The 23,238-nt window shown below is 37.2% G+C and overlaps 1 protein-coding gene across 4 annotated transcripts in view; it reads right to left on the bottom strand.

Moving 5' to 3' along the window:
• The window catches only part of MARCHF1 (membrane associated ring-CH-type finger 1), a gene marked incomplete at both ends in the record, with an annotated part of 449,186 nt that overhangs the window by 306,666 nt on the left and 119,282 nt on the right, over positions 1-23,238 (bottom strand). The window contains one exon of one of the 4 annotated variants that reach the window (XM_079712324.1): positions 4,615-4,755. The exons of 2 other annotated variants lie outside the window; for them this stretch is intronic. In XM_079712324.1, the coding sequence (XP_079568450.1) occupies positions 4,615-4,755 (141 nt within the window). Of the gene's footprint in view, positions 1-4,614; positions 4,756-23,238 lie in introns of those variants that run through there. One more of the 4 variants, XM_079712322.1, reaches the window with a different exon arrangement.

Genomic DNA, 23,238 nt, shown 5'->3' with positions numbered 1-23,238 from the left:
AAGACTGGAGAGCAGCCCTCTGGTTTTAGACTGCTTGGACTGTTGGAATCTCAGCTTCACCAGTCATTACCTAAGTCACTTTCAGCAGGTTTTACATTTCTCTATAGTTCAGTTTCTTAATCCACAAAACAGGGATAATGATCATGCCTACCTCAGCGGATCCTTGTAGTATTACAAACGGGAATGTGTGTGAAATGCTTAGAAAAGTTCCTGGCAAATATACATCATCCATATCCTCCTCATCCTCCTTTATCTCCTCCCCCCGCTTATCATCATTAGATGGGGTATGATTTGTACAGAAAAGCCTCAAATGCTCTGGGTGACAGCAGAGAGTTATAGTTAAATCCTGGGGATATAAAATGGAAAGGCAGGACAAGACTGCTACCACTCAAAGAATGAACGCATTTGTGGTAGGGGCTGGCCACATGCTCTCAATTTCCCTATTCTGGTCATATAGGAAGACCTTATTTCCCATTATTCTGACAGATACACTGGGATGTGTCATTGGTTCCAGCCAACGGCATCAGGGTAGTGATGCTTAGCACTTCCAAACCTAAACTGATATCTACATAGTCACCCATTCATACTCCACCCCTTAACTGATAAATTCAATACTAGGAGGCCTGTGTTTAAGACAGCAGCCCTGGGAGATGGGAGGAGCAGAGATCTCTGCATTCACTGTCTGAGGATCCAATGTCCTGTATCAGACTGAGCCATGAGTGAAAACAAACCTTTATTATGTTAAGCCTATGACATTCCTGAGTTCCTTAAAGCTTCCATTCTTAATTTTCCATACTGATTACTAAGCTAATATCACTCAGCCCTAAATCCGCTCTCCTGTATTCTACACTGAGATGCTGGAGCTGGGAGCCTTCAAACCAGATGTCTCCTTTGACATTTACTTCTTGGTCAGGTTCTGCCAATGCTGGTGCTAAAAGAAACCATCAGACAAGAGGAGAGAGAGGACTCTGTTTCTGTTAGCATTATCCCACAAGACTTAAGTTGGCAGTGGAAGGTGGGTCCAGTTCCTAAGCTTTTTTCACACTCCCTGAACTACCTTTATTGCACCAGCCCCTTCCCCCTACTTGAATATATAAGGATTGAGAAGTGCATCCCCTTCAGGGGTCTGGGTCCTAGATCTTCAGGGTCCTTCCTCTGAGCTCCAAGGTTCCTGCATCAGCTGAGAAGCATCCTTCCTCAGAGCTGGGGTGCAGTTCTGAGGAGTCCCTCCGTCAACCTTTTAGGTTTGAGTAGCTCTAGTCTCCTCCCTGTGTGACTCCTCTGGATGGGTGGTTGCTACTTCTTGCAGTTACCAAACTTGTGTACCTTTCTGACATTTTCAATCTTCCAATAGCAGATTAAATAATTTTTCACATTCTATATTCTGTTAAAATTGACTGTTTCTGTTTTCTTGACTGTACCCCAACTTTTATAAATACCCAAATACAGAAATCAATTAGCCAAAGTCTGTGCTACCATAAGAAAAGTCTAAAATATGTGGCATTTGTTTAATGTTTAAGCAATGGGGAGGGAGGAAACTGATTACAAAGGTAGAAAGCTATTTATCTGCATGATGTTTGGGCAAAACTATTGGCAAAATCTCTATTTGAATTAACTCAAAAGGCAGACCCTGGGCCTGCTGGGCTGGCAACACTCAAAACAGATTGAAAAACAGAACTTAATAATGTATGTTAATTATTATCAGCTACATTCAGCGAGGTGTTACAGGAGAAATGTGAGCTCAGGAACTAAGTGGTTTGTGTGAAAGCAGATCTGACCAGGAATAGAGAGAATCCGAAAGTTTCAAGGTTTGTTGGACCCAACGCCTGACTACTTGTAAACCCCAACTGGTAGACGTGCCATTGAAGTGAGTGTTCAGTAACAAAGGTCTGATGAAAAGTTACATTTGAATAAAGTGACTCAAGGCTAATATGATTTTTAGAGCTGATACCAAGTGGACCCTCTCAGTTGAACAAAGCATCTCTGGACAAAGAGGTTAAGGATGTGGTCCTCCTGCCTGTTTTTCAAGATTCAATCATCTTGAGATAGAGACATGGAGAACTGGAAATCAAGGGCAACCAAGACAGAACTCTGCTAGGCACATGGGCTATCAGAAAGCAAAGAGATCAGAACCCTATCAGATTGCAGAGGATCGTCGTACTGAAATACCATGATTCCAGCAGTATGAGCCTTGAGATTCTTAAGACAACTCTTGGGTCCATAATTTTCCCCAAACAGGAAAATAAAATATTTTAAGGCTATACAAGTTTCATTAGGCACTTTAAATGTGGACAAGGAGAATAATAGAAAAGGAAGAACTTCCCAGAGGGCGTATCCAGAGGCTAGAGAAAAGCATGGACAAGGGAGATCTCCCAGGGAGCAGGGTCAAAGCCAATTCAAGGATCCTCCCTGACCTAGAGGTCAGGGAGACTTGACAATGTCTGTCCAGCAGGAATACACCACTGACTTCCACATACACTTAATTCTTTCTCTTTCCAAATGTGAGTGTTTATTGTGGTTTCCCTTTTCCTACACCTCTCCTTCATACTGGGTATATATGTATGCTGGGAGCTGGTTGCAAAATATAAATCATTTATTTATAGGTGATTCACCATCATCATCATTAGATGAGGACAATGAATAACCAGACTCTATGAATTTGAACTGAATCCAGTGACTGAAAGAATTTGTAGTTATCTCTCTTGGAAAATAATAACCCTTCTTAATGAAAGAGTGGAAACATGACATGAATGTTTGGCGACCAGAAAAGTGGACTTTGGCAGAGATGTCCTTATCTGCTTTTCCTGCCCACATGGCTTCCTGATATTCACCAGCCTCCCCTGCAGTTCAGATGGGGCTATGAGACTCGGTTTTGGCAAATGGAAGGATGTCTACACATTTCAGGTTGCTCCATAATGGCTCATGCACAATGGACAGCATAGCCTTTTCCTTTCCTCAGTGACCTAAGAGGCCATGTACTTAAGAAGGCAGCATAAAAAGATGGATGGAGTCTTTGAATAATTAGTGAACCTTTGACAGTGAACCTCCAAGGAGAGCTGCCCTAGACACATGAGCTATGACATAAGAAATATTTTATTTTTCTGAGATTTGGGGGTTAGGTTACAGTGACTGAAGACTATTGCCCTCATACAGCATGCCTTACCTTCAGAAGCCAGGCTTCTAGTAATCCTAGAAGTGACATTTACTAGCTAAGTGACCCTGGGAAAGTCACTTAATTTCTCTGGGCCGCTACACATTTGTAAAATGAAGCTAATATTAGGTTACCCAAAATTATAAGAGAAAGTCAGGCCAAATGTTTGCTCAAGATTTTTTTAATGGTTTCATCTATGGTTCTATGAAATAGGAATTAAGCACTAAAGCCACTCTAATGAGATCACCGAAGTAATATTTTTATTTAAAAAATTTTAGTTATTGCATGGTACCTACAAAATCCGGCTTTATGTATAAATATTGTGCAACACGTGTATTTAAGTGGTGTTAACTCATGCCAAGCAGTATTATTGAAAACAGTAATTTACAAAAGAGCATATGAGTGAGATGAAACACTGCAGATAATAATTTCAAAGAATCTATTCCCTAGAACTTTGTCCAATCACATTGCATACTTTCTTCACACCCTCAGCCCTCTCCCTACAGTCTAAGATGATGGAATTAAACAGAATTCCCATTTCTATGTTTTGTCAATTGAAAGCCTATTCCTTTCGATGGTTTCTCTTGAAATTCACTCAATAATGTTTGCTCAGTACCATTGTTTTTATGTAAAATGATAGAAATTATCAAATAACTCAAAAGTAAAAAAAAATAAACCTAAAACCTTTGCTTATAGTTAATTATATGTTCATCAACAAATAAATCAGGCTAATGAAAATATGTGTTCTTATAAAATGGTAAAATAGCAATTAAAATACAACTAACATGTCAATTTAAAACTTAGAGACTGAATGGAATTTTCCTTCCTTAAATCAAAATGAAGTATGTTGCAGCAAAATCTAAACAAAGTACTTATAAAACTCCTTTTGCTAATGAGTTCTCTTTTCCTAATCACCGGGAAATAAAAACTAGCTAAAGACGAACATGTAAACTTAAAGCAGAAAACAAAACAAGAAAGAGTATATTATTGACTTGGTCTTCAAATCATTTTAGCAATTCACGATTTTATATCAAAATTATAATTTTTTGAATCCTATATATTCTTAAAAATGCCTTTAAAAAGGATTCAATATAGGAAAATACAGGAGGTAGGATTCTGATTTTTCATTATTTTTGGATAACGGTAATTGTTTTCCTCCACTGACTCCATTACCGAAGTGTAGAATGCAAGGTATAAACTTTAAATGTCTCTGTAAGGTCCCTGACATAATGGACGGGCGATGTCCAAAGAAACAGAAAGAAAAAAATTGTTAATCTGAATTAAACTCTAGATTCTATGAAATTAAGATGTTTTTATTACTACCCGTTAATTAATCGACGTCTATATGAGCAATATAATACATTGCAAAGCAGAGAACTGTTGAGGAAGCCCTCCCCGGCCCCCTCCCCATTCCCTCCGCATCCGTTCACACAAGCCATTGGAGCTGCCACGGCTGCACTCACCAGTGTGGAGGTTTGCGAGGCGTCAGCCCATTCCTCTGAGCCCTCGGGGGTCCGCGTGTTGTTAGGGATCCTGCGAGGGTTACGCGCTATCGCTTCACACCAGCCCAGCATTTTCTCCTTCCTCTTATCCCTTTTCAATTTCTGAAATTCTGAAAATAATTTACATTCCCTGAAACAGGTCACTTGTTTTAGATGTCTGTTTTTGGAAAATGTACATCATTGAAATGAAATAAGCAATTTAATGTAATACCAGTGGAGGCACTTTATTTTAGCCAGGTGTTATAGGGAGGAAAAGAAGAATACCCTGATCATTAATAACCTCAGAACCACAGGCAATGAAAACAGTACACGTCTACTCAAAGAGCTTAACGTTTTACACCTCAATTTGTGACACTTTTGGATGGTGGGAATTCCTTGCATCAGGTTCTAAGCTATTTTCAAAGATCAGTTTCTAACAAGAAGTTCTTACCTTGAGAGCTAAGAACAGACTCAGCTCCTGATATATCTACATATTTCAATATCTTAAATTTGGCATAGCTTTTCAGCTGAATGTCCTACAGATGCAGAATGAATTGAACACAGGCCAGTGATGAACATTACTCATTCTGGCAGTGGCATGATTATCTCTCTCATAAAATTCTGCCAACTAAAGAAGGAGAAATTTTAGTGCAAGCATGGTAAAATTAGTATATGACACCCATCATCAATCTATTAAAATAATAATTTTTAAAATCTCCTTACTATATCATGAATAAAAATATTCCACAACTCTTTCTAGCTTTCCAGAACTTCCCATTTAAGGAATTTTTTTGTCTCTGAAAAAGTTATATCAACAATAACTTTTAATGTAATGAAGAAAACATTGTTTCCTTGTAAAGTTTTACAGCCTAGTTTTTCCACTTCACCACCCTCAGTAATTAGAAATAGTTCATTGCAGATCTTTAGTTAAATGCATTACACTGTCAATTAACTATAAAAAATAATGTGGAGTAATTATTTTTCACAGCATCCAAAGCAATTAGCAATCTGGTGGTTTATAACATTTCGGAGGTTCAAAATAGAACATTTCATAGGACTAAACAAAAGTAACATTAAGAAAGGTTGCATTAATGGATTGATGAGTTATTACTCTAAATGACAAAATACTCAAGTGAAATGGATCTGAACAATGTAAATAGGAAATTATTTTTTTTAAACTTTCATAAAAATTAAGTCTAAGATACTCAATGGAATGGCCTTTTAAATAAGACTGGCAATCTTATATGAGTGAATCATTCATCTGAGGTGCAGGAAAATGGGGAGGGGAGCTTCAAAACAATTGTGTGAATGAGCAACAAATTATTAATGCTTGCCCTTTCAAACACATTGCTTGAGATTTTATTTGAAAACTCTGATCTATGTAATGCAAAATCTGCATATCCAACTAATTTGCATTCCACAGAAAGTAAATATTTCCACATGCCTGGTACACAGTATCTTAGTTAGTCATCAGTTTTTAACTACATTTCTTGAAGTATACTAACAGTAAATGAAAATGAGTATCTTTATTCAAAAGCAGGGAGTGAAATGATACATAATGACCAAAACAGTTTAATCAAGTACAAACAAATGTTCTACGTGTAAGTCATTTGGCAATTTAAAAAAAATTTAACTCCATAATTAAATATATCACTTTAGTGCTTATAATAAAATGTTGAATTGATGCATGAATAAAAAGCATAATAAAGTGGCCCACAAAAATTAGATCATCAGTACCCATTCTGGGATATGTTTTTAAAAGTAGTCGACTTCTTATTTCCTATTCAGTTTCTGAGATTAAATAAAGCAGTGTAATTTCATTGGTAGCCTTCTCTTGTGACGGTGCTGGTCATAGCTATATTCCTCCTTATTCAGTCAATATTAATCCTTAAGTATTTCTTGAGCCTCTACTATACTGTAGGTACTGAAGTAGGCATGGAAAAGCCATACGAGGAAGATTACTTTCTTTCTTCCTTTTTTTTTTTTTTTTGTGGTACGCGGGCCTCTCACTGTTGTGGCCTCTTCCGTTGCGGAGCACAGGCTCCGGACGTGCAGGTTCAGCGGCCATGGCTCACGGGCCCAGCCGCTCTGCTGCATGTGGGATCTTCCCGCACCGGGGCATGAACCCGCATCCCCTGCATCAGCAGGCGGACTCTCAACCACTGCGCCACCAGGGAAGCCCCAAAATTTTTATTTTATTTATTTATTTTTGGCTGCGTTGGGTCTTCATTGCTGCGGGGGGCTTCTCGTTGTGGAGCACGGGCTCTAGGCATGCCACTTCAGTAGTTGTGGTACATGGGCTCAGTAGTTGTGGCTCTCGGGCTCTAGAGCTCAGGCTCAGTAGTTGTGGCACACGAGCTTAGTTGCTCTGCAGCATGTGGGATCTTCCCAGACCAGGGATCGAACCCGTGTCCCCTGCATTGGCAGGCGGATTCTTAACCACTGCACCACCAGGGAGGTCCTCTACTTTCATTTTTTATTTGAGTCAGATTCAATGCAATATTCTCAAGAATTTTAAAATCCAAGCATAACTAGGATCTTCCTGACTCCCTAATTTTTGAATTTGTGAACTTATATGCTCAACTTCAAGGCAACTGCCTGCCCCTTTTGATCTCAGACATCCCCCCTGAAGTCTGCTTGTGCAAACCATCTTTCTGAACTGTTTTGTTGAACAAGTCATCATGACAGGGCTATTAAACTTTGGACTACACCTGCTGATGTAGTATAATAAAACGTCAGCTGCGTTTTAGTTTTTTTTGTTTGCATGTAACAGACATTATCTTAATTCTAGGATGATTAAGTAGGTTAAATAATTCAACCAGTTAAAATACACACTCTTTTTCCCTAAATAATGTGTTAATAATCATCATCAAATATTTACCATGGACACTGTCCTGTCTGTTGTGGGAAAACAGAAAAGAAACAGGATACATGGCTATGGCCTGGAAGACTGGAAAGCTTCTCTTTGAACTTGGACATATTCATAGGAATATTCACAAAGAAAGTGAAATGTGTGAAATGACCAGAGCAATCTAACTAGACAGCATCACTTCACCTTTTATCATATGAATGAAGAATGTGTGAGATTATAATAAAGGCCTCTGATGTTTACATTACTACATCTGGACATTCACATCACCTTATAAGAGAAAAGCTTTGTCTAATGACGTGCTCAGTATAATATGCATCCACCCACTTTACTAGCTACTTTTGAGTCGAAGAATCATATCTGAAAGAAACCAATGTTTCAGTGGCCTCCAAGGAAGCAGCACAGGTGTAGGTGAGTTGAAAGAGAGGGAGACAGGGAAGAAAGGAGAGCTCCACTGCCTCATCCTGTAAATTCCTGTGGGGAAGAGACTGTGATAGTTGCTAAAGATAATATCTTCTTCTCTATTATCACAAAACACTCAGACTTTAGGTTACACTTCACAACGATCTTTTTGGCAACATGGATGACAAAGTAGAAATTCCAGAAATAGTTTAGGTTATAGATTTGAGTTTAGGTTATAGATTTGAGGTAACTGAAGGGTTAATAATGGTGATTGCTGAGCCTCTGAAGACCAGTATTCTTCCTACACAGGTCTGGAGTGCTCATGATATTCTGAGGTGTAAGAATATACTGTCAGTCAGAAGGGTGGGCAAATTATGAGCATTTGTAATTAACCCTAATGCAGTTTAAACTGTAAGTATCACTAATAATATATCAGAATGGAAAAGTGGTCATTAAGTATTCATGTCAACTACCATCTAACCATTGAACCAAGCTAATATGAGATGCAGCAATGAGCGGCTTATATAATGATCACAGGACACTGAGATTTAACTAAGCTTAATTTTTAATATGCTACCCCTAGGAGATATTTAATTTAATAAATAGAAACACAGTGCATTCTCTGTGAGCTAAATTGACAACAAATTAAAATTAGGAAGAAAAAAATGCAGGGCACTTGGGTGTATGTCATAGAGAATAATTACTTTTAATTCAGAAACATTTAGCAAACCCTTCCTTTGTGCCAGACAGTGTGCTTGGAACTATTGGTAAAGGCATTAAAGCGATCTGGAGTTCCAGGTAGAGGGGAAACTGGCAAGTCAATCAACTTCTGATAGCAGTGCAATAAGTACTATGAAGACCTTGAGAACAGATGTTTGACTTAATATCAGCTGAAGGAGACCCTTGATTTTGGACAACTCTCCAAAGAAAATACAATTCCAAACAACTTACATGAAAATTAAAATTCTTACTACTCCAAAGGCTGCCACAACTAGCTTTGCTACACAACACTAGGGGGCCTCCTTCCCATTGGAATCCATGTAAATTGCACTGCGCTCCAAGGGGTATGCTCCACATAACCACCATGTGAGCGGTGCTCCTGCAGCTATGCTGCCTGGTGGAAAGGAAGCCCAGCCGATTTCTCTAGGTGAGCTTTTTTAAATTACCTTACTGTATCCCAAAACTAATGTAATTCAGCTAGTGGGAAGCAGCCGCATGGCACAGGGTGATCAGCTCAGTGCTTTGGATGGGATAAGGAGGGTGGGAGGGAGATGGGGATATATGTATATGTATAGCTGGTTCACTTTGTTACACAGCAGCAACTAACACACCATTGTAAAGCAATTATACTCCAATAAAGACATTAAGAAAAAAAGGAACATTTTTTTCTCACAGAAAAAAAAACACATTTGCCTGTCTCTACTTTGCCTGTCTAACTTCTCAACTCTCTCCTTCCTAAAACACCGCCCACTCCCTGCCACATCCAGTAGAGTATAGTTAAGGGCCTAGTCAAGTCCTTCCCTCTTCACCACATACATGTAACTGAGAAAGTCTCCCCTACCTCCTCAAGTACACAACCATCCTCAAATTGGTAACTTGAGGATAGTCCTTGTCTAAGAATTTGAAAGGATTTTTCAAATGAAAATTTTAGAGATTTGACTATATATTTCCTTAGCTAAGTGTCCTTAAGAAATATGTCTCAAAAACTGAACACTTTTCTCACCCCACCAGAATAAACTTGAAGATCAATCTCCATTATGAAAGAAACAACTTGCAAATAAGAGAAGGAAGGGACAGTTAAGAACATGCTTCCTTTCCTCAGTAGGCTGCAATATCTCTGAGAATTAATGTTTGTTTTTTGAAAAGGTATGTGTATGTGTGTGTGTGTGTGTGTGTGTGCTCCAAGAGTACTCCCTAGACCCTCAGAAGACTATAACATACATGCCTAAAAGTCACACCAACTGCTACACTGGATGCCTGTGTGGATGTTCTGAAGTGCTCACACACAACTGTGAATTGTCCTTGAAGACATGGAGTTCTAACAACTATCAAGAACTGCCTGCTGGGAAGTCGTCAGACCAGATAGTCTTTACACTAGGTAACTATTTATTAAATGTACTGCTATGAAATGGAAGTATGTCCTGAGGGCCTTCTGATTTCTATGAGAAGGGTGTGAGGTTTCTCAAATGGACAGAGAGGTTCATAGCTGCCTTCTAAGATGTGGAACACTAACTGATATAGAGCCCAATAAATAATTGTTGATAATAAAATAAATGAGAAAATAAAGAACAGCTCTCCCCTTTTCAGTAAAGTGAAGAAATGGGAACAACCATAACGTGACTCATAAAGAAGGTTTAAATTCTTAAATGCTTTTTTGCTTGGACTATAGGAAAGATATATTTAGTACACAGTTTTCTTTTTAAAAACTCTCCCTCTACCTTTCAATCCCTTTCAGAAGCACCCATCTTTCTGTGAAGTCTTATAAGTTACTCTAGCCTTGTGAGGAAGCCTGGGGGGTGAATGAAGAAATGGCACAGGAAAGGCAGGGGGCTCCTATTCCCCCTCTGTTGGGAAGAGAGAAGGGTTTTGAAGAGACAGTCTTGGTAGCAGTATGAGCTGTAACACTGAGGTCATTAGGAAAGGAGGAAGGGCAGCTTCCAGGTCAGCAACATTGGGAAAACGATAATAGCAGGGACTACTCCAGTCTTAATACAGACGCAGATGAAGGGAGGGCCACACACATATTTCCACACCAGAGATGGAGGAGCTGTGCTTCAGTGATGGCTAAGAAGCCTCTTCATGAGAGGGTGGTAGTCACTCAACCCTTAGCACATAGGTTGGGCCAATCTTCGAGACATCAAAAGTGAAGCGTGAGGGACTTCTAGCTTAAACACTGACATGTAAAGAGTGTGGAAATCATCACTCCCATCCTGACAAAAAGATAAACCTGAACACACTGAAAATTAATGATATTTCTTGGAACCATCAGAGAATGAAGTTGTAATAAAAAACTACTACCCCCAAATATGGAGAGACAGATGCCTACAGAGATGCATGGCCAATTTCAGAATACATGCAGAGAAGCTGCTAGAACCATAAACTGGTGTTAGCACACAGTAATTGTGATGTATTATTGGAGGCACAATATGGCCTAGCTTGAGAAGAAGAACTTCCTGGAGGCTGCATTCTTAGTGGAGGCCCCAGAGTTTCCTGGGTCTCACCACCAGGAAGCTTACCTAGATCTCATGATGAACAGCTGAGAAAGGTGCCACTGTGGCACTACTAGGGAGAAGGGAAGAGTAACCATCATGAAATGCCCTAGAACACTCCTATACAAAGACCTGTTCTGGGCTTCCTTGGTGGTGCAGTGGTTGAGAGTCCGCCTGCCGATGCTGGAGACGCAGGTTCGTGCCCCGGTCCGAGAAGATCCCACATGCCACAGGGCAGCTGGGCCCGTGAGCCATGGCCGCTGAGCCTGCGCGTCCAGAGCCTGTGCTCCGTAACGGGAGAGGCCACAACAGTGAGAGGCCCGTGTACCGCAAAAAAACAAAACAAAATGAAAAACGAAAAAAATAAAGACCTATTCTTCAGGGAAAATATCTTAGCAGAGTCATATTAACCTACCTGAATGAAGGGCACTGTTCCCACTCCAGGTATTTCTAGGCTTCCTGCCTCACCTAAGGTGGGGAGGGAAGCTAAGAAACACCTGTGAAGGCCACAGCCCAGGAACACAGGCCCACTAAAAGACTTGGAGATTTAATCATACAGTTGTAGAATACTTTCCTTCTACTCTATTTTCCCACCATACCAAAAGGGCTTCCGGATAATAATAGCAGATTATAACTGAAAGCACTGCAAGATACAAACTCTCTTGGAGGAGGAGGACTTAGGGAAGGCTCAAAGTCAACAGAACAGACAAACACAAGGATGCTAGAAGGATTTGAAGCATCTGGTAGTGATAGCAAACATTAAATACAGCCCTATTTCTAGCCAGAAAAATAGAAACTCAAAGTGTGTTTACTTCAGTTTCTATTACTTAATACAACATATGTGACTTTCAACAAAAAATATTTAGAAAACATACTAAAAAGCAAGAAAAAAGTCTGAAAAGACATAAAAAAGCATCAGAACCAGATTCAGATATAAAAGATACTGGAATTATCAGATAAGGAAATTTAAATATCTATAATTAATGTATTAAGGGTTGTAATGGAAAAAGTAGACAACAGACAAGAACAGATGGGTGGGGTAAGCAGAAAGATGGAAACTCCAAGAAAGAGAAAAAGGGAAATGATAGGAATCAAAACACTGTAATAGAAATGAAGAATGTGTCTGACAGGCTCATCAATAGACTGGAAATGGCCAAGAGAAGTATCAATGAACTTGACGATAGAACAGTAGAAACTTCCCAAGAGAAATGCAAAGAGCATGAAGAATGGGGAAGAAAAAAAAAAGACCAAAACATCCAAGAACTGTGGGATTATTTCAAAAGATGTAACATATGCAAAATTGGAATACCAGAAGAAGAAATAAAGATAACAAAGAAGCAGAGGAAATATTTGCAGGATACAAGGTTGATATACAAAAGTCAACTGCTTTCCTATATACCTGAAGGCCTATATACTGTCAGTGAACAACTGGAATTTGTGAAAATCAATACCATTTTCAATAGCACCAAAAGAAATATTTAGGTATAAATCTAACATAATACTTAAAGAATCTTTGTGGAAAACTACAATATCTTGATTGTAAAAATCAGAGAACATCTAAATAAATGCCAATAAATTCTGTGTTCATGGATGGGAAGACTCAATATTGTTAAGATGTCAATTCTTCCTAACTTGAGCTATAGGCACAATCCCAATCAAAATTCCAATAAGCTGTTTTGTAGATATTGACAAACTTATTCTGAAGATTATATGGAGAGGCAAAACACCTAAAGTAGCCAAGGCAATAGTGAAGAAGAACAAAGCTGAAGGATTCACACTACCCAGCTTCAAAACTTACCATAAAGTTACAGTAATCAGGTCAGAGTGATATTGGCAAAAGAATGAACATATAAAACAATGGAACAGAATAGAGAGTCCAAAAACAAACTCAAACAAACTCATAATTATTATTAATTCATCTATGAAAAAGAGCAAAGGCAACGCAATGGAGAAAAAATAGTTTTTTCAATGAATGGTTCTGGAAGAACTGGACATCCACATGAAAAAAATCAAATCTAGACACAGAACCTTACACATTTCACAAAAAATAATTCAAAATGGATCACAGACCTAATTTAAATAAAAACTATAAAACTTCTAGAAGAAAACAAAGGTGAAAATGTGAGTGACTTTGGTTTCAGCAATGAAGTGTTAGATAAAACACTAAAATCATGATCCATGAAAGAAAAACTGATGTTAGAATTTATTAAAATTATAAACTTCTATTCTCTGAAAGACTTAAGAGAATGAAAACTCAAGTCATAAACTTGGAGAAAATATTTGAAAACTGCCTATCAGATAAAGGACTTGTATCCAAAATATACAAAGAGCTCTTAAAAATTAATAATAAGAAAACAAACAACCCAGTAAAAAATGGCCAAATTATCTGAACAGACACCTCACCAAGAGGATATACAGATGGCAGATAAGCCTATGAAACATGCTCACCATCATATGCATTAGAGAATTGCAAATTAAAACAATGAGATACCACTACATATCTATTAGGATGGCTCTGAACCCAAGTGATAACACCAAATGCTGGCCAAGGATGCAAAGCAACAGCAACTCTCATTCATTGTTGGTGGGAATGCAAAATGGTGCAGCCGCTTTGGTACTTTCTTGCAAAACTAAATATTACCATACAATCAAACAATTGCACTTGTAGCTATTTATCCAACTGATTTGAGAATTTATGTTTCCACAAAAACCTATACACAAGTTTTTCTAGTAGCTTCATTCATAATTGCTAAAAGCTGGAAGCAACTAATATATCCTTCAGTCAGTGAATAGATAAACAAATTGTGGTACATTCATATAATGGTGCATTATTCAGAAATAAAAGGAAATGAGCTATCAAGCCATAAAAAGATTCATAAATGAATCTTAAAAGCATATTGCCATGTTTAAAGAAGCCAGTCTGAAAAGGGCTACTTTATGTGTGATTCCAGTTATATGACATTCTGGAAAAGACAAAACTGTAGGAACAGTAAAATAATCAGTGATAGGGCACTGAAACTATTCTGTATGACACGGTAATAGACTGTGGGATTCTGACAGTCTATAGAATTTCACAGCACAAAGTGTAAACCTGAAAATGGATGCAAATTAAAACATGTCATTTAAAAGGCTGGGAGATCCCAAGATAGAATGTGAAAAATACAGTCTAAATACGTGACAAATGTACGAAAGGACCTCATCGAAAAGCATGAGGGAGAATGTGCTGACCTAAGAACTTTAGAAATAGTGGAATCTGTTAGATTAAAGCAAAAAATATTGTACATCAGCACTGTGCTCTAGTTCATATAATATTCCCCACGGAAGTACGGGTTGACAATTCTGACACAGCTTGACAGGTATGCTGGGATTGAACAGCTAAGTAAGTGGTTGGCAAGTAAGGAGGGCCAGGTTTCTCAGTGTTGGAGTGGGAGGTTACAGATAAAACAGGGGGAGAGCCCGTGCCCGGCAACAAGAGAAGCCACTGCAATGAGAAGGCGGCACACCGCAGTGAAGAGGAGCCCCTGCTCGACGCAACTCAAGAAAGCTCGTGTGCAGCAATGAAGCAACCAAAAATAAATAAATAAATATTTTAAAATGAAGAAAAAAGGCCATAGGGTTCTAATATTTCATTGTTTAAACTTGCCATCTTCATTTCTTTAAGTTCTTAAATAACCAGTAATAATCATGGTAAGTATAAGATTTGCAAGCAAAAATTTTTAATATTAAACATATGGAAGCCTCTTTGTGGATTCCCTTTCATATATGAGGTTAATTGAACATACAGTGTCCATAATACAGTAGAATTTATTTATTTTTAACATTAAAATTATTGCATATGACCTAATCAGAATTACATTTCAGTGTCAAAAATACAATGAGTATGCTGTTGTATACTCAGTCTTATTTTTATCTTGGACACTTGACCTAACTAATAATTCACATGTCGACTACCAAGATTTTTTTTAATAGTATAATTATTTGCCACAAACTGATCTTTGCCACTCCCAGAAATTACTTGTCCTTAAATATTCAGTAATATCTGGGTTTTAAATATCACAGTTTAATTGATTATAAATCGATATCCAAAATTCAAAGTGTGAAAAGGTATGCCACATGGTGTTAGAGATGCAAACATCCATATGATTTCATGTTTACCTTAATTGCACATAGAAATATTTACAAACATGTGCATATACACGGATTAGTACATATACATGTATCTCCCTGCTATGTCAGTTGAGAGGGCCTAGAAGCAATGACAGCCCAGTAGCAGTGAATATCCCTAGTGCCCAGATTTTGGTTTCTAATACTATTCTCCAATAAAAGGGGCAGGGCTGCTTTGGGAGCAATGGCTGATTCTAGGACGGACACAGGAAATATACAAGATAAGCCTGGAGCCATATGCAGTGCCAGAAAGTAAGGAAATACTGAGAAACAAAACAAAACCAACCAACCGACCAACCAAACACAATTATGGGTTTGCCAAAGGGACACAGGAGCCAAACAAAATACCTCCCAATGGCCAAAGCTAGAATCAGATTATAACCCAAAGCATACGTTAACCATCTGTGAGTTTTTATTGATATTAATAAATGATTGAATAAAGAAATACATGAAGAAAAGACAAATCTCTCATGTGGAATTCTAAATAATTTATGTAGCTAGTCCACCCTCAAAGGCTGAGGAGGAACAAAATTCCCCACTCCATTGCAGACTGTATATAGTAACTTCCTTCCAAAGAGTACAATATGGAAAGATAGAAAAGATGAGTAACTTCACAGGGGAGAAAACTGATGGACCGCACCTTAGCAGGGTTAGTAAGGGCAACATCAATGGTGATGTCATATTGATAGTATGTATCCTTTTAAGATATGATGACAATGGTACTTTACCTCTGGGGTCTTCCTCTCCAAAACCTATAACCCCAGTCTAACAGTCAGAAAAATTATCAGAAAAATCTCAATTAAGGAATATTCTACATAATATCTGACCAGTAATCCTCAGGACTGTTAGGTCATCAAACAAGGCAAGTCTGGGAAACTGTCACAGCCAAGAGGAGCCTAAGGAGACATGAGGATTAAATGTAATGTATCTTGAATGGGATGCTGGAAAAGTGACATTAGGAAGAAATGAAGGGAATCCGAATAACGTAGAGACTTTAATTCGTTTTAATGTATTAGTATTGGTTCATAAATTGGAACAAATGTGCCATTCTAATACAGGATGTTAATAGGTAAAACTGCACACAGGGTATATGGGAAGTCTTTGCATTATGTCACAGTTTTTCTGTAAATCTAAAAGTGATATAAAATTGAAAAGTTTATTTAAAAAAATAAAATGTGGATTCTATTTTTCAGGTCTGTGCAAACTACAATTTATTTCACCATACAGTTCTAATCAATAACCAGTAGAAAAGTGCACATTTCCAAAGACTAATGATTTAATTAGTCCAACAAATTGTTCTAAATTACACGGTTCGGATGCTTATTACAGAGAAAGGCTGTAGATGAAGTTAGAAATTTTGACAGGAGTTATTTTTACCTTCTTAGGAGAAATAAATAAATAACTACAAGAGAATGGCAGAAGAGTATGTACTACTTGTTTGGGATTCAAAAGTGACCACATTGATTTTACCCCAATTTCGAAACAAAATAATCACCACTGGGTTGAAAATAGGCTAACTTCCAGCCTCATCTCTCTAGAAATGAGGGAATTTGGTGAAAGAGTGAAATTCATAAAATTGAGGGCAATGCCTTTGAAGGATACATTTTCCTATGTGCATCAGACATGTCCATTTCTACCAAGAGCATGAAAGTAAGATCGTATAAGAATGAAAAACAAAACAACAAAAAAGGAACTTTGGGTTTCTTGAGTAGCTTTCTGAACACATTTAAAGGTGTTTGAATAAAATATGGGTTTCCAAAGTTTTCCAGTGTGAAAACATTTTTTAATCTATCATTTTATCATAAAAATTTAGCAAACCATTGACTTAATACTATTAATATATCTGAAAGGCATATGCATTTGTAACAAGTAGCTGGTACTGAATATTTCACATCAAATATTTTAAACACTGTCTCCCTTAAAACCAAAATATGTCATTTAATGTCAATGAAATTCTGCATGGCTAAAATATGAAAAATATATGAGAATACAAATACAGGGATGCCTGGATTTCTAGGTTTATTTTGGGGACTTTTATCATTTATGTAAATGTAGTAAAAGTTTCATAAACAGTTTCCTTGTTTTGTCCACGCTGTGGGACTGTGGATCTCTGTTCCTTCCCTTTCCTACATTACCAGCTGAAATTTCTATTCAATTTTTATAATCAAAGAGAGAGTTTATCTTTTTGACACTGTAACTCTTTGAAAAGAGCTTCATGTTTCTCTCTTTACATGGGCAATTAAGGAACTAGAAGACAACTAACAGTATAATTTAATATTTTCTGATGTTTCTAGTATATATTTTATGTACTTAGTGTAACCCTGATCATTTGTTAATGTTTGAACCTCATCAATGCTCAGGGTTACACTAAGTATGTAAAATGTATACTAGAAACATCAGAAAATATTAAATTATATTGTTAGTTGTCTTCTAGTTCCCTAAATGCCTACATTTTTACCTGATGTTCCAAATATATCTTTGCAGCTCACTCAAACTTCTTTTGCAAGTTATAAAGGTACATTCAGAAAAACAGATTTTTAGTTGCAGGTATATACCAAGAATCGGTAAACTTAGTGCTCACTCACAATGAACCTCCTTCTTCCCTTTCTATCTAGTCTCCAATTTTGATACTTATGTAAAATGAAGAGGGACTTCCCTGGTAGTGCAGTGGTAAAGAATCCGCCTGCCAGTGCAGGGGACACGGGTTTGATCCCTGGTCGGGGAAGATCCCACATGCCGCAGAGCAACTAAGCCCATGCGCCGAAACTACTGAGCCTGCGCTCTAGAGCCTGCGAGCCACAACTACTGAGCCCACGTGCCACAGCTGTTGAAGCCCACGCACCTACAGCCCGTGCTCCACACAAGAGAAGCCACTGCAAGGAGAAGATGGCACACTGCGATGAAGAGGAGCCCCTGCTTGACGCAACTTGAGAAAGCCCGTGTGCAGCAATGAAGCAACCAAAAATAAATAAACAAATAATTTTTTTTAAATGAAGAAAAAAGGCCATACGGTTCTAATATTTTATTGTTTAAATTTGCCATCTTCATTTCTTTAAGTTCTTAAATAACCAGTAATAATCATGGTAAGTATAAGATTTGCAAGCAAAAATTTTTAATATTAAACATATGGAAGCCTCTTTGTGGATTCCCTTTCATATATGAGGTTAATTGAACATACAGTGTCCATAATACAGTAGAATTTATTTATTTTTAACATTAAAATTATTGCATATGACCTAATCAGAATTACATTTCAGTGTCAAAAATACGATGAGTATGCTATTGTATACTCAGTCTTATTTTTATCTTGGACACTCGACTTGACTAATAATTCACATATCGACTACCAAGTTTTTTTTTATAGTACACTTATTTGCCACAAACTAATCTTTGCCATTCCCAGAAATGACTTGTCCTTATATATTCAGTAATATCTGGGTTTTAAATATCACAGTTTAATTGATTATAAACCTATATCCAAAATTCAAAGTGTGAAAAGGTATATTAACTTTTAATAAATCACTTTTGATTTTTTTTTCTGAGAAGCTGATCCTTGTAAGCCTCCTTGTATCCTCCTTTTCTGTATTCATCTCCCTGCAATGTCTCTTCTCAGCTCTCCTAGTTTTGTCATCAGTCTACACTAGACTACGTCAGCAGTAACCCTGTGATATCTTGCCTGGTTCCTTACCTGCTTCCCTATCTATAAGAACTTGGTGGTTTATTTACTCCACCATCAGAGAGTCTTGCATTTCATAATTATCTGTTCATTGTCTGCCTCCCTACCTATGTTGAGGGTAGTCTGAGAAAGGGGTGAGGGTGTCTTCAAATAAGTCTCTTATATCGTTAGGACCAAAACCAAATCATAGCACAAAGCAGATACTCAGTAATGTTAGATGAATATTGAAATAGGAAGAAGAAATGCAGGTTGTCAAAATAAAGAAAATATTTTCCATATGTTAATGAAAAGCAAAAACATTACTCAATGCTGAGCCATCTTTTAATACTGTCCACATACATCATGTATAAGAATGCCATAGGGACTTCCCAGCTGGCACAGTGGTTAAGAATCCACCTGCCAATGCAGGGGACACTGGTTTGAGCCCTGGTCCGGGAAGATCCACATGCCACGGAGCAACTAAGCCTGTGCACCACAACTACTGAGCCTGTGCTCTAGAGCCCGCAAGCCACAACTACTGAAGCCCGCGCACCTAGAGCCCGTGCTCCACAGCAAGAGAAGCCACCGCAATGAGAAGCCCACACACTGCAAGGAAGAGTAGCCCCCGCTCGCCGCAACTAGAGGAAGCCGGTGCACAGCAATGAAGACCCAATGCAGCCAAAAGTAAAAAAAAAAAAAAAAAAAAAAAAGAATGCCATAAAAATATGTTAGAATTAAAGTCATAAAGAGAGGTCATTTTGTAAGGATATGACAAAAACTACAAATGACTTTTATGACAAATAGGAAGTTGACACCAAACCAGAGAATATAAGATAGAGAAAACTATTCAACAGTTCATTCTCAAAGGGAAAAATTAAAACTTCATTTGAATGCATCAAAAAATTATGTCTATTAAATACAGAATGGATAAACAACAAGGTCTTACTGTATAGCACAGGGAACTATATTCAATATCCTGTGATAAAGCATAATAGAAAAGAATATGAAGAAGAAGGTATGTATATGTATAGCTGAATCACTTTGCTGTACAGAAGAAATTAACACAACACTGTAAATAAAGTATACTTGAATAAAATACATTTAAAAAGATATGAGCTTCTGCAGAGTTCTAATGCCACTAATTTCACCACAAAAGAGAAAAGAACATGCATGTATATACATAAGCAAATGTGTAATTTGGAACTGATTCCATGAGAGCTAAATTTGGGTATGTGAATAGTAAGCCTTAAAACAGAATCTGTGAAGATCCATCTGAAGATGAATTTGACATTTAAAATGTATCCTCCTCCATTGTGGAAAAAAAATGTTGAACTGATGATAAAAGAAGAAGGAAACTTTGTTTTTGACACAATAAAATAAAAAGGGACTTTGGTGGACTTCATAACCCTCCATAGATTGCTTGTGTGGTGACAAGCAAGGAGTATTGACCCTAAGAGCCTTTTTCTTTTTTCCAGAATAGGAAATAGAAAGTTCTAATATGACACTATGTCCTGCTGCCAGATTCCTGACCACACATTTTTCTGTAACATTTAATAGATCCTCTACAACATGCTAAATAGTTTCTTAAAATTTAATTCACAATGCACAAAATGTCTGAAGTTTTAAACAATAGCTTAAAAGGAACAAGGTCACTGTAGCCAAAGAAAAAAGGATATCTACAGAAAAACCCGGGAAGGAATTACATGATTGAGCTGAGGTATCATGCCTTATTTCCCAATCATAATCTAGATCCATGATAGCTTGATTTATGCAGGCCTAACTAGGGCTTCTGAGCAGCCAGGTGTAAATAGCAGATATTCTTTAGGGAATTTCCTGTAAAGATGCTTCATGACCTTTGTCGATGGTAAATCCCAATAACAAGAACCACCCAATGGACTTGCTCGGACAAGTTGCAGGCAGACTCAATGTGCTCATTCAGTAGGTTGAGAAACGAAACCCTGACCAGAGATACTGCAGTTCCAGAAAAGGCATAAGGTCTGCCTCGGGGCCATTCATCTCTTGCTTTCTTTGATCCCAGAATTCGCCACCAAATAAAAACACAAGTTACACATTATATGTTGCTACTGTTGAAAACTCTCCCCATATAGTTTCTGTCTGACAGCCCAAGGGGAATAGAATAATCCTGAAATAAGAGAGCATTTTCCAGCAGTTTATCTATTAAAGAACATTATAAAAGTCTATTTTGTTCAGATAAGAAAACACCAGGGCTATTAAGTAATATGAAACCAACAATTACTCTATATTACACAACATTATGTAGCTATATTTATTAATTGCCTCATGATTTAGGTGAGTTAATACAACACCTTGTCCAGATTTTATACTGTTAAAGTCAAGGCTCTCTTGTCATTACTATATATTGTCCATGCACCAAAATTTCAAGCTGGATTTTAGTCATCATGCAAGAAGATTGGTGGAAATAATATTGGAAATAGGCATCTTGCAAAATAGTGAACTCTCCCAAGACTGTCTTTGAATATTAGAGAGATCTTAAGCCTAAGAAATGTATTCAATACATACTCAAATACTGGTCTTGTTCTAGGAATCTGAAACTCAATTTAGTTACTGAGTCAAAGGTCCAACATATAACACTTCAGACTGTTTAACAGTCAATTTTCTGGCTAAACAGAATTTCTATGTGACTCAAGTACAATAATATAAGGGGGAAAATTCATAATAGAAAGAATTATTTTTCAATTATGTATAGAGAATTTTTCTAAATTTCTGTATTATATTTAAAATGTCTTGTGGTTCCAAATGACTATTGTCATTAAGATGCATCACAAACATTTTCCACTTGAAAAGCTTTGTCATTCAAACCAATCCTATTTTCTATTACTCCTGTCATTATCCAAATATATTTATGATATGGACAAAACAGAGCAGAGATGTTGCATTTCTGCCTAGTACCCAAGTTTTTTGTTTGGCTTGGTTTCGTTTGTTGGCATATTATGAAGAGTGTTTTACGTACTGCAGAAAAGGGAAATCTTTTTTCAATTAATTAACTTACATGACAAAGAATCTGAAGTGCACACTTCTTCCTGATTGCTGTCACATTTACCCAACACTACAGTGAAGCAAAGTGGAATGAATTTAAAGAAAATGTCAGTCTAGAGACGTTGCCTTTCTCATCACAGCTCAGAGGAAGACTAAGGTGACTTAAAAATTTTTTAAATCAATGAAACATAAATCATGGGTTTTCATATGTGAGAAACAAAGTACTTTTTTCCCCTTATGTATTACGGTAAGATTCTTATCCCCAGTCATATTTGAAGAGTCAGTACAAAACAGCATTATTTTTTACATGGTATGGCACAATTGGAGGTGTTTAGTGAAAGATCTAATAGGGGGAAAACTTGTTTGGGTAGAGGATAATAACAGGATTAGTATTTGACTGGTGTTATGACTAATACTATCTATCCCAACATCAAAACTGCACTCCTTAAGTTCCTTCTTGCCCGTGGTGCTGTGTAGGGCTCATTCAGAGAACTTTAAACACAGTCTTTGCTCTCTAGAGGGCTTCACAGTAAAAGGTGTAGGAAAGTGAAAGGCAGAATAGAAGAATGAATTGACATGAAAGACACATTTTAAATTCGGTTAATTACATTAAAGTATATGTATGTGACTCTAAGAAACCACACATAGAAGGTAATAGTCACAGGATGTGCATTTGATATCTCCATTTGAATTATATGAAAACTGTATGCGTCTTCCTTTATTATGTAGTTCTCTACAATACATCTTCATTTGTCAGTATTTGAGACCAGGAATTCCCAGTTAATGAGTAATCCAGAATTAAAGGTAGGAAAAGTTTATTTTAAGACAGCTTATTAAAATGACTAATTTCATGACCTATAATGTCCAAAACAATTGAGTTTTATTAGCCAAGAAGGATAGTTGATACTGGAGTTCGTTATTAATTAATTTGGTCAAAAAGCAGCCTAAAGTATTCGAAATGAAGATGCTTAAGAGAAAAAATTTAAGAGAAGTAATCCAATAAAACCAACCATTACATGGAGTTGGATGTTTTACTATACACAGCAGAACTAAGTTCTAAATATGTCGGTGTAAGCGGTATTTAATTCTAATTCAAAATAACCTTAGGTATCCTGCATTCTTCTAGCCAATACTTATGTCATATGTAAAGTGAATAAAACATTCACTGAGCTGTCTGAGCAAGTCTATCACCTTGAACTGAAACTAAGTTAATCGCCTTCCCAAAGGGAAGACCAAAACAACACTTGATTAGAGTGAAATGCCAAAGAACACTTAACTTTTCATTTACA

This window comes from Hyperoodon ampullatus (genome assembly GCF_949752795.1).
Source record: "Hyperoodon ampullatus genome assembly, chromosome: 1".
NCBI lineage: Eukaryota > Metazoa > Chordata > Mammalia > Artiodactyla > Ziphiidae > Hyperoodon > Hyperoodon ampullatus.
The sequence above is the reverse complement of the archived record's forward strand: the minus strand, read 5'-3'. Positions and strand labels throughout refer to the sequence as shown.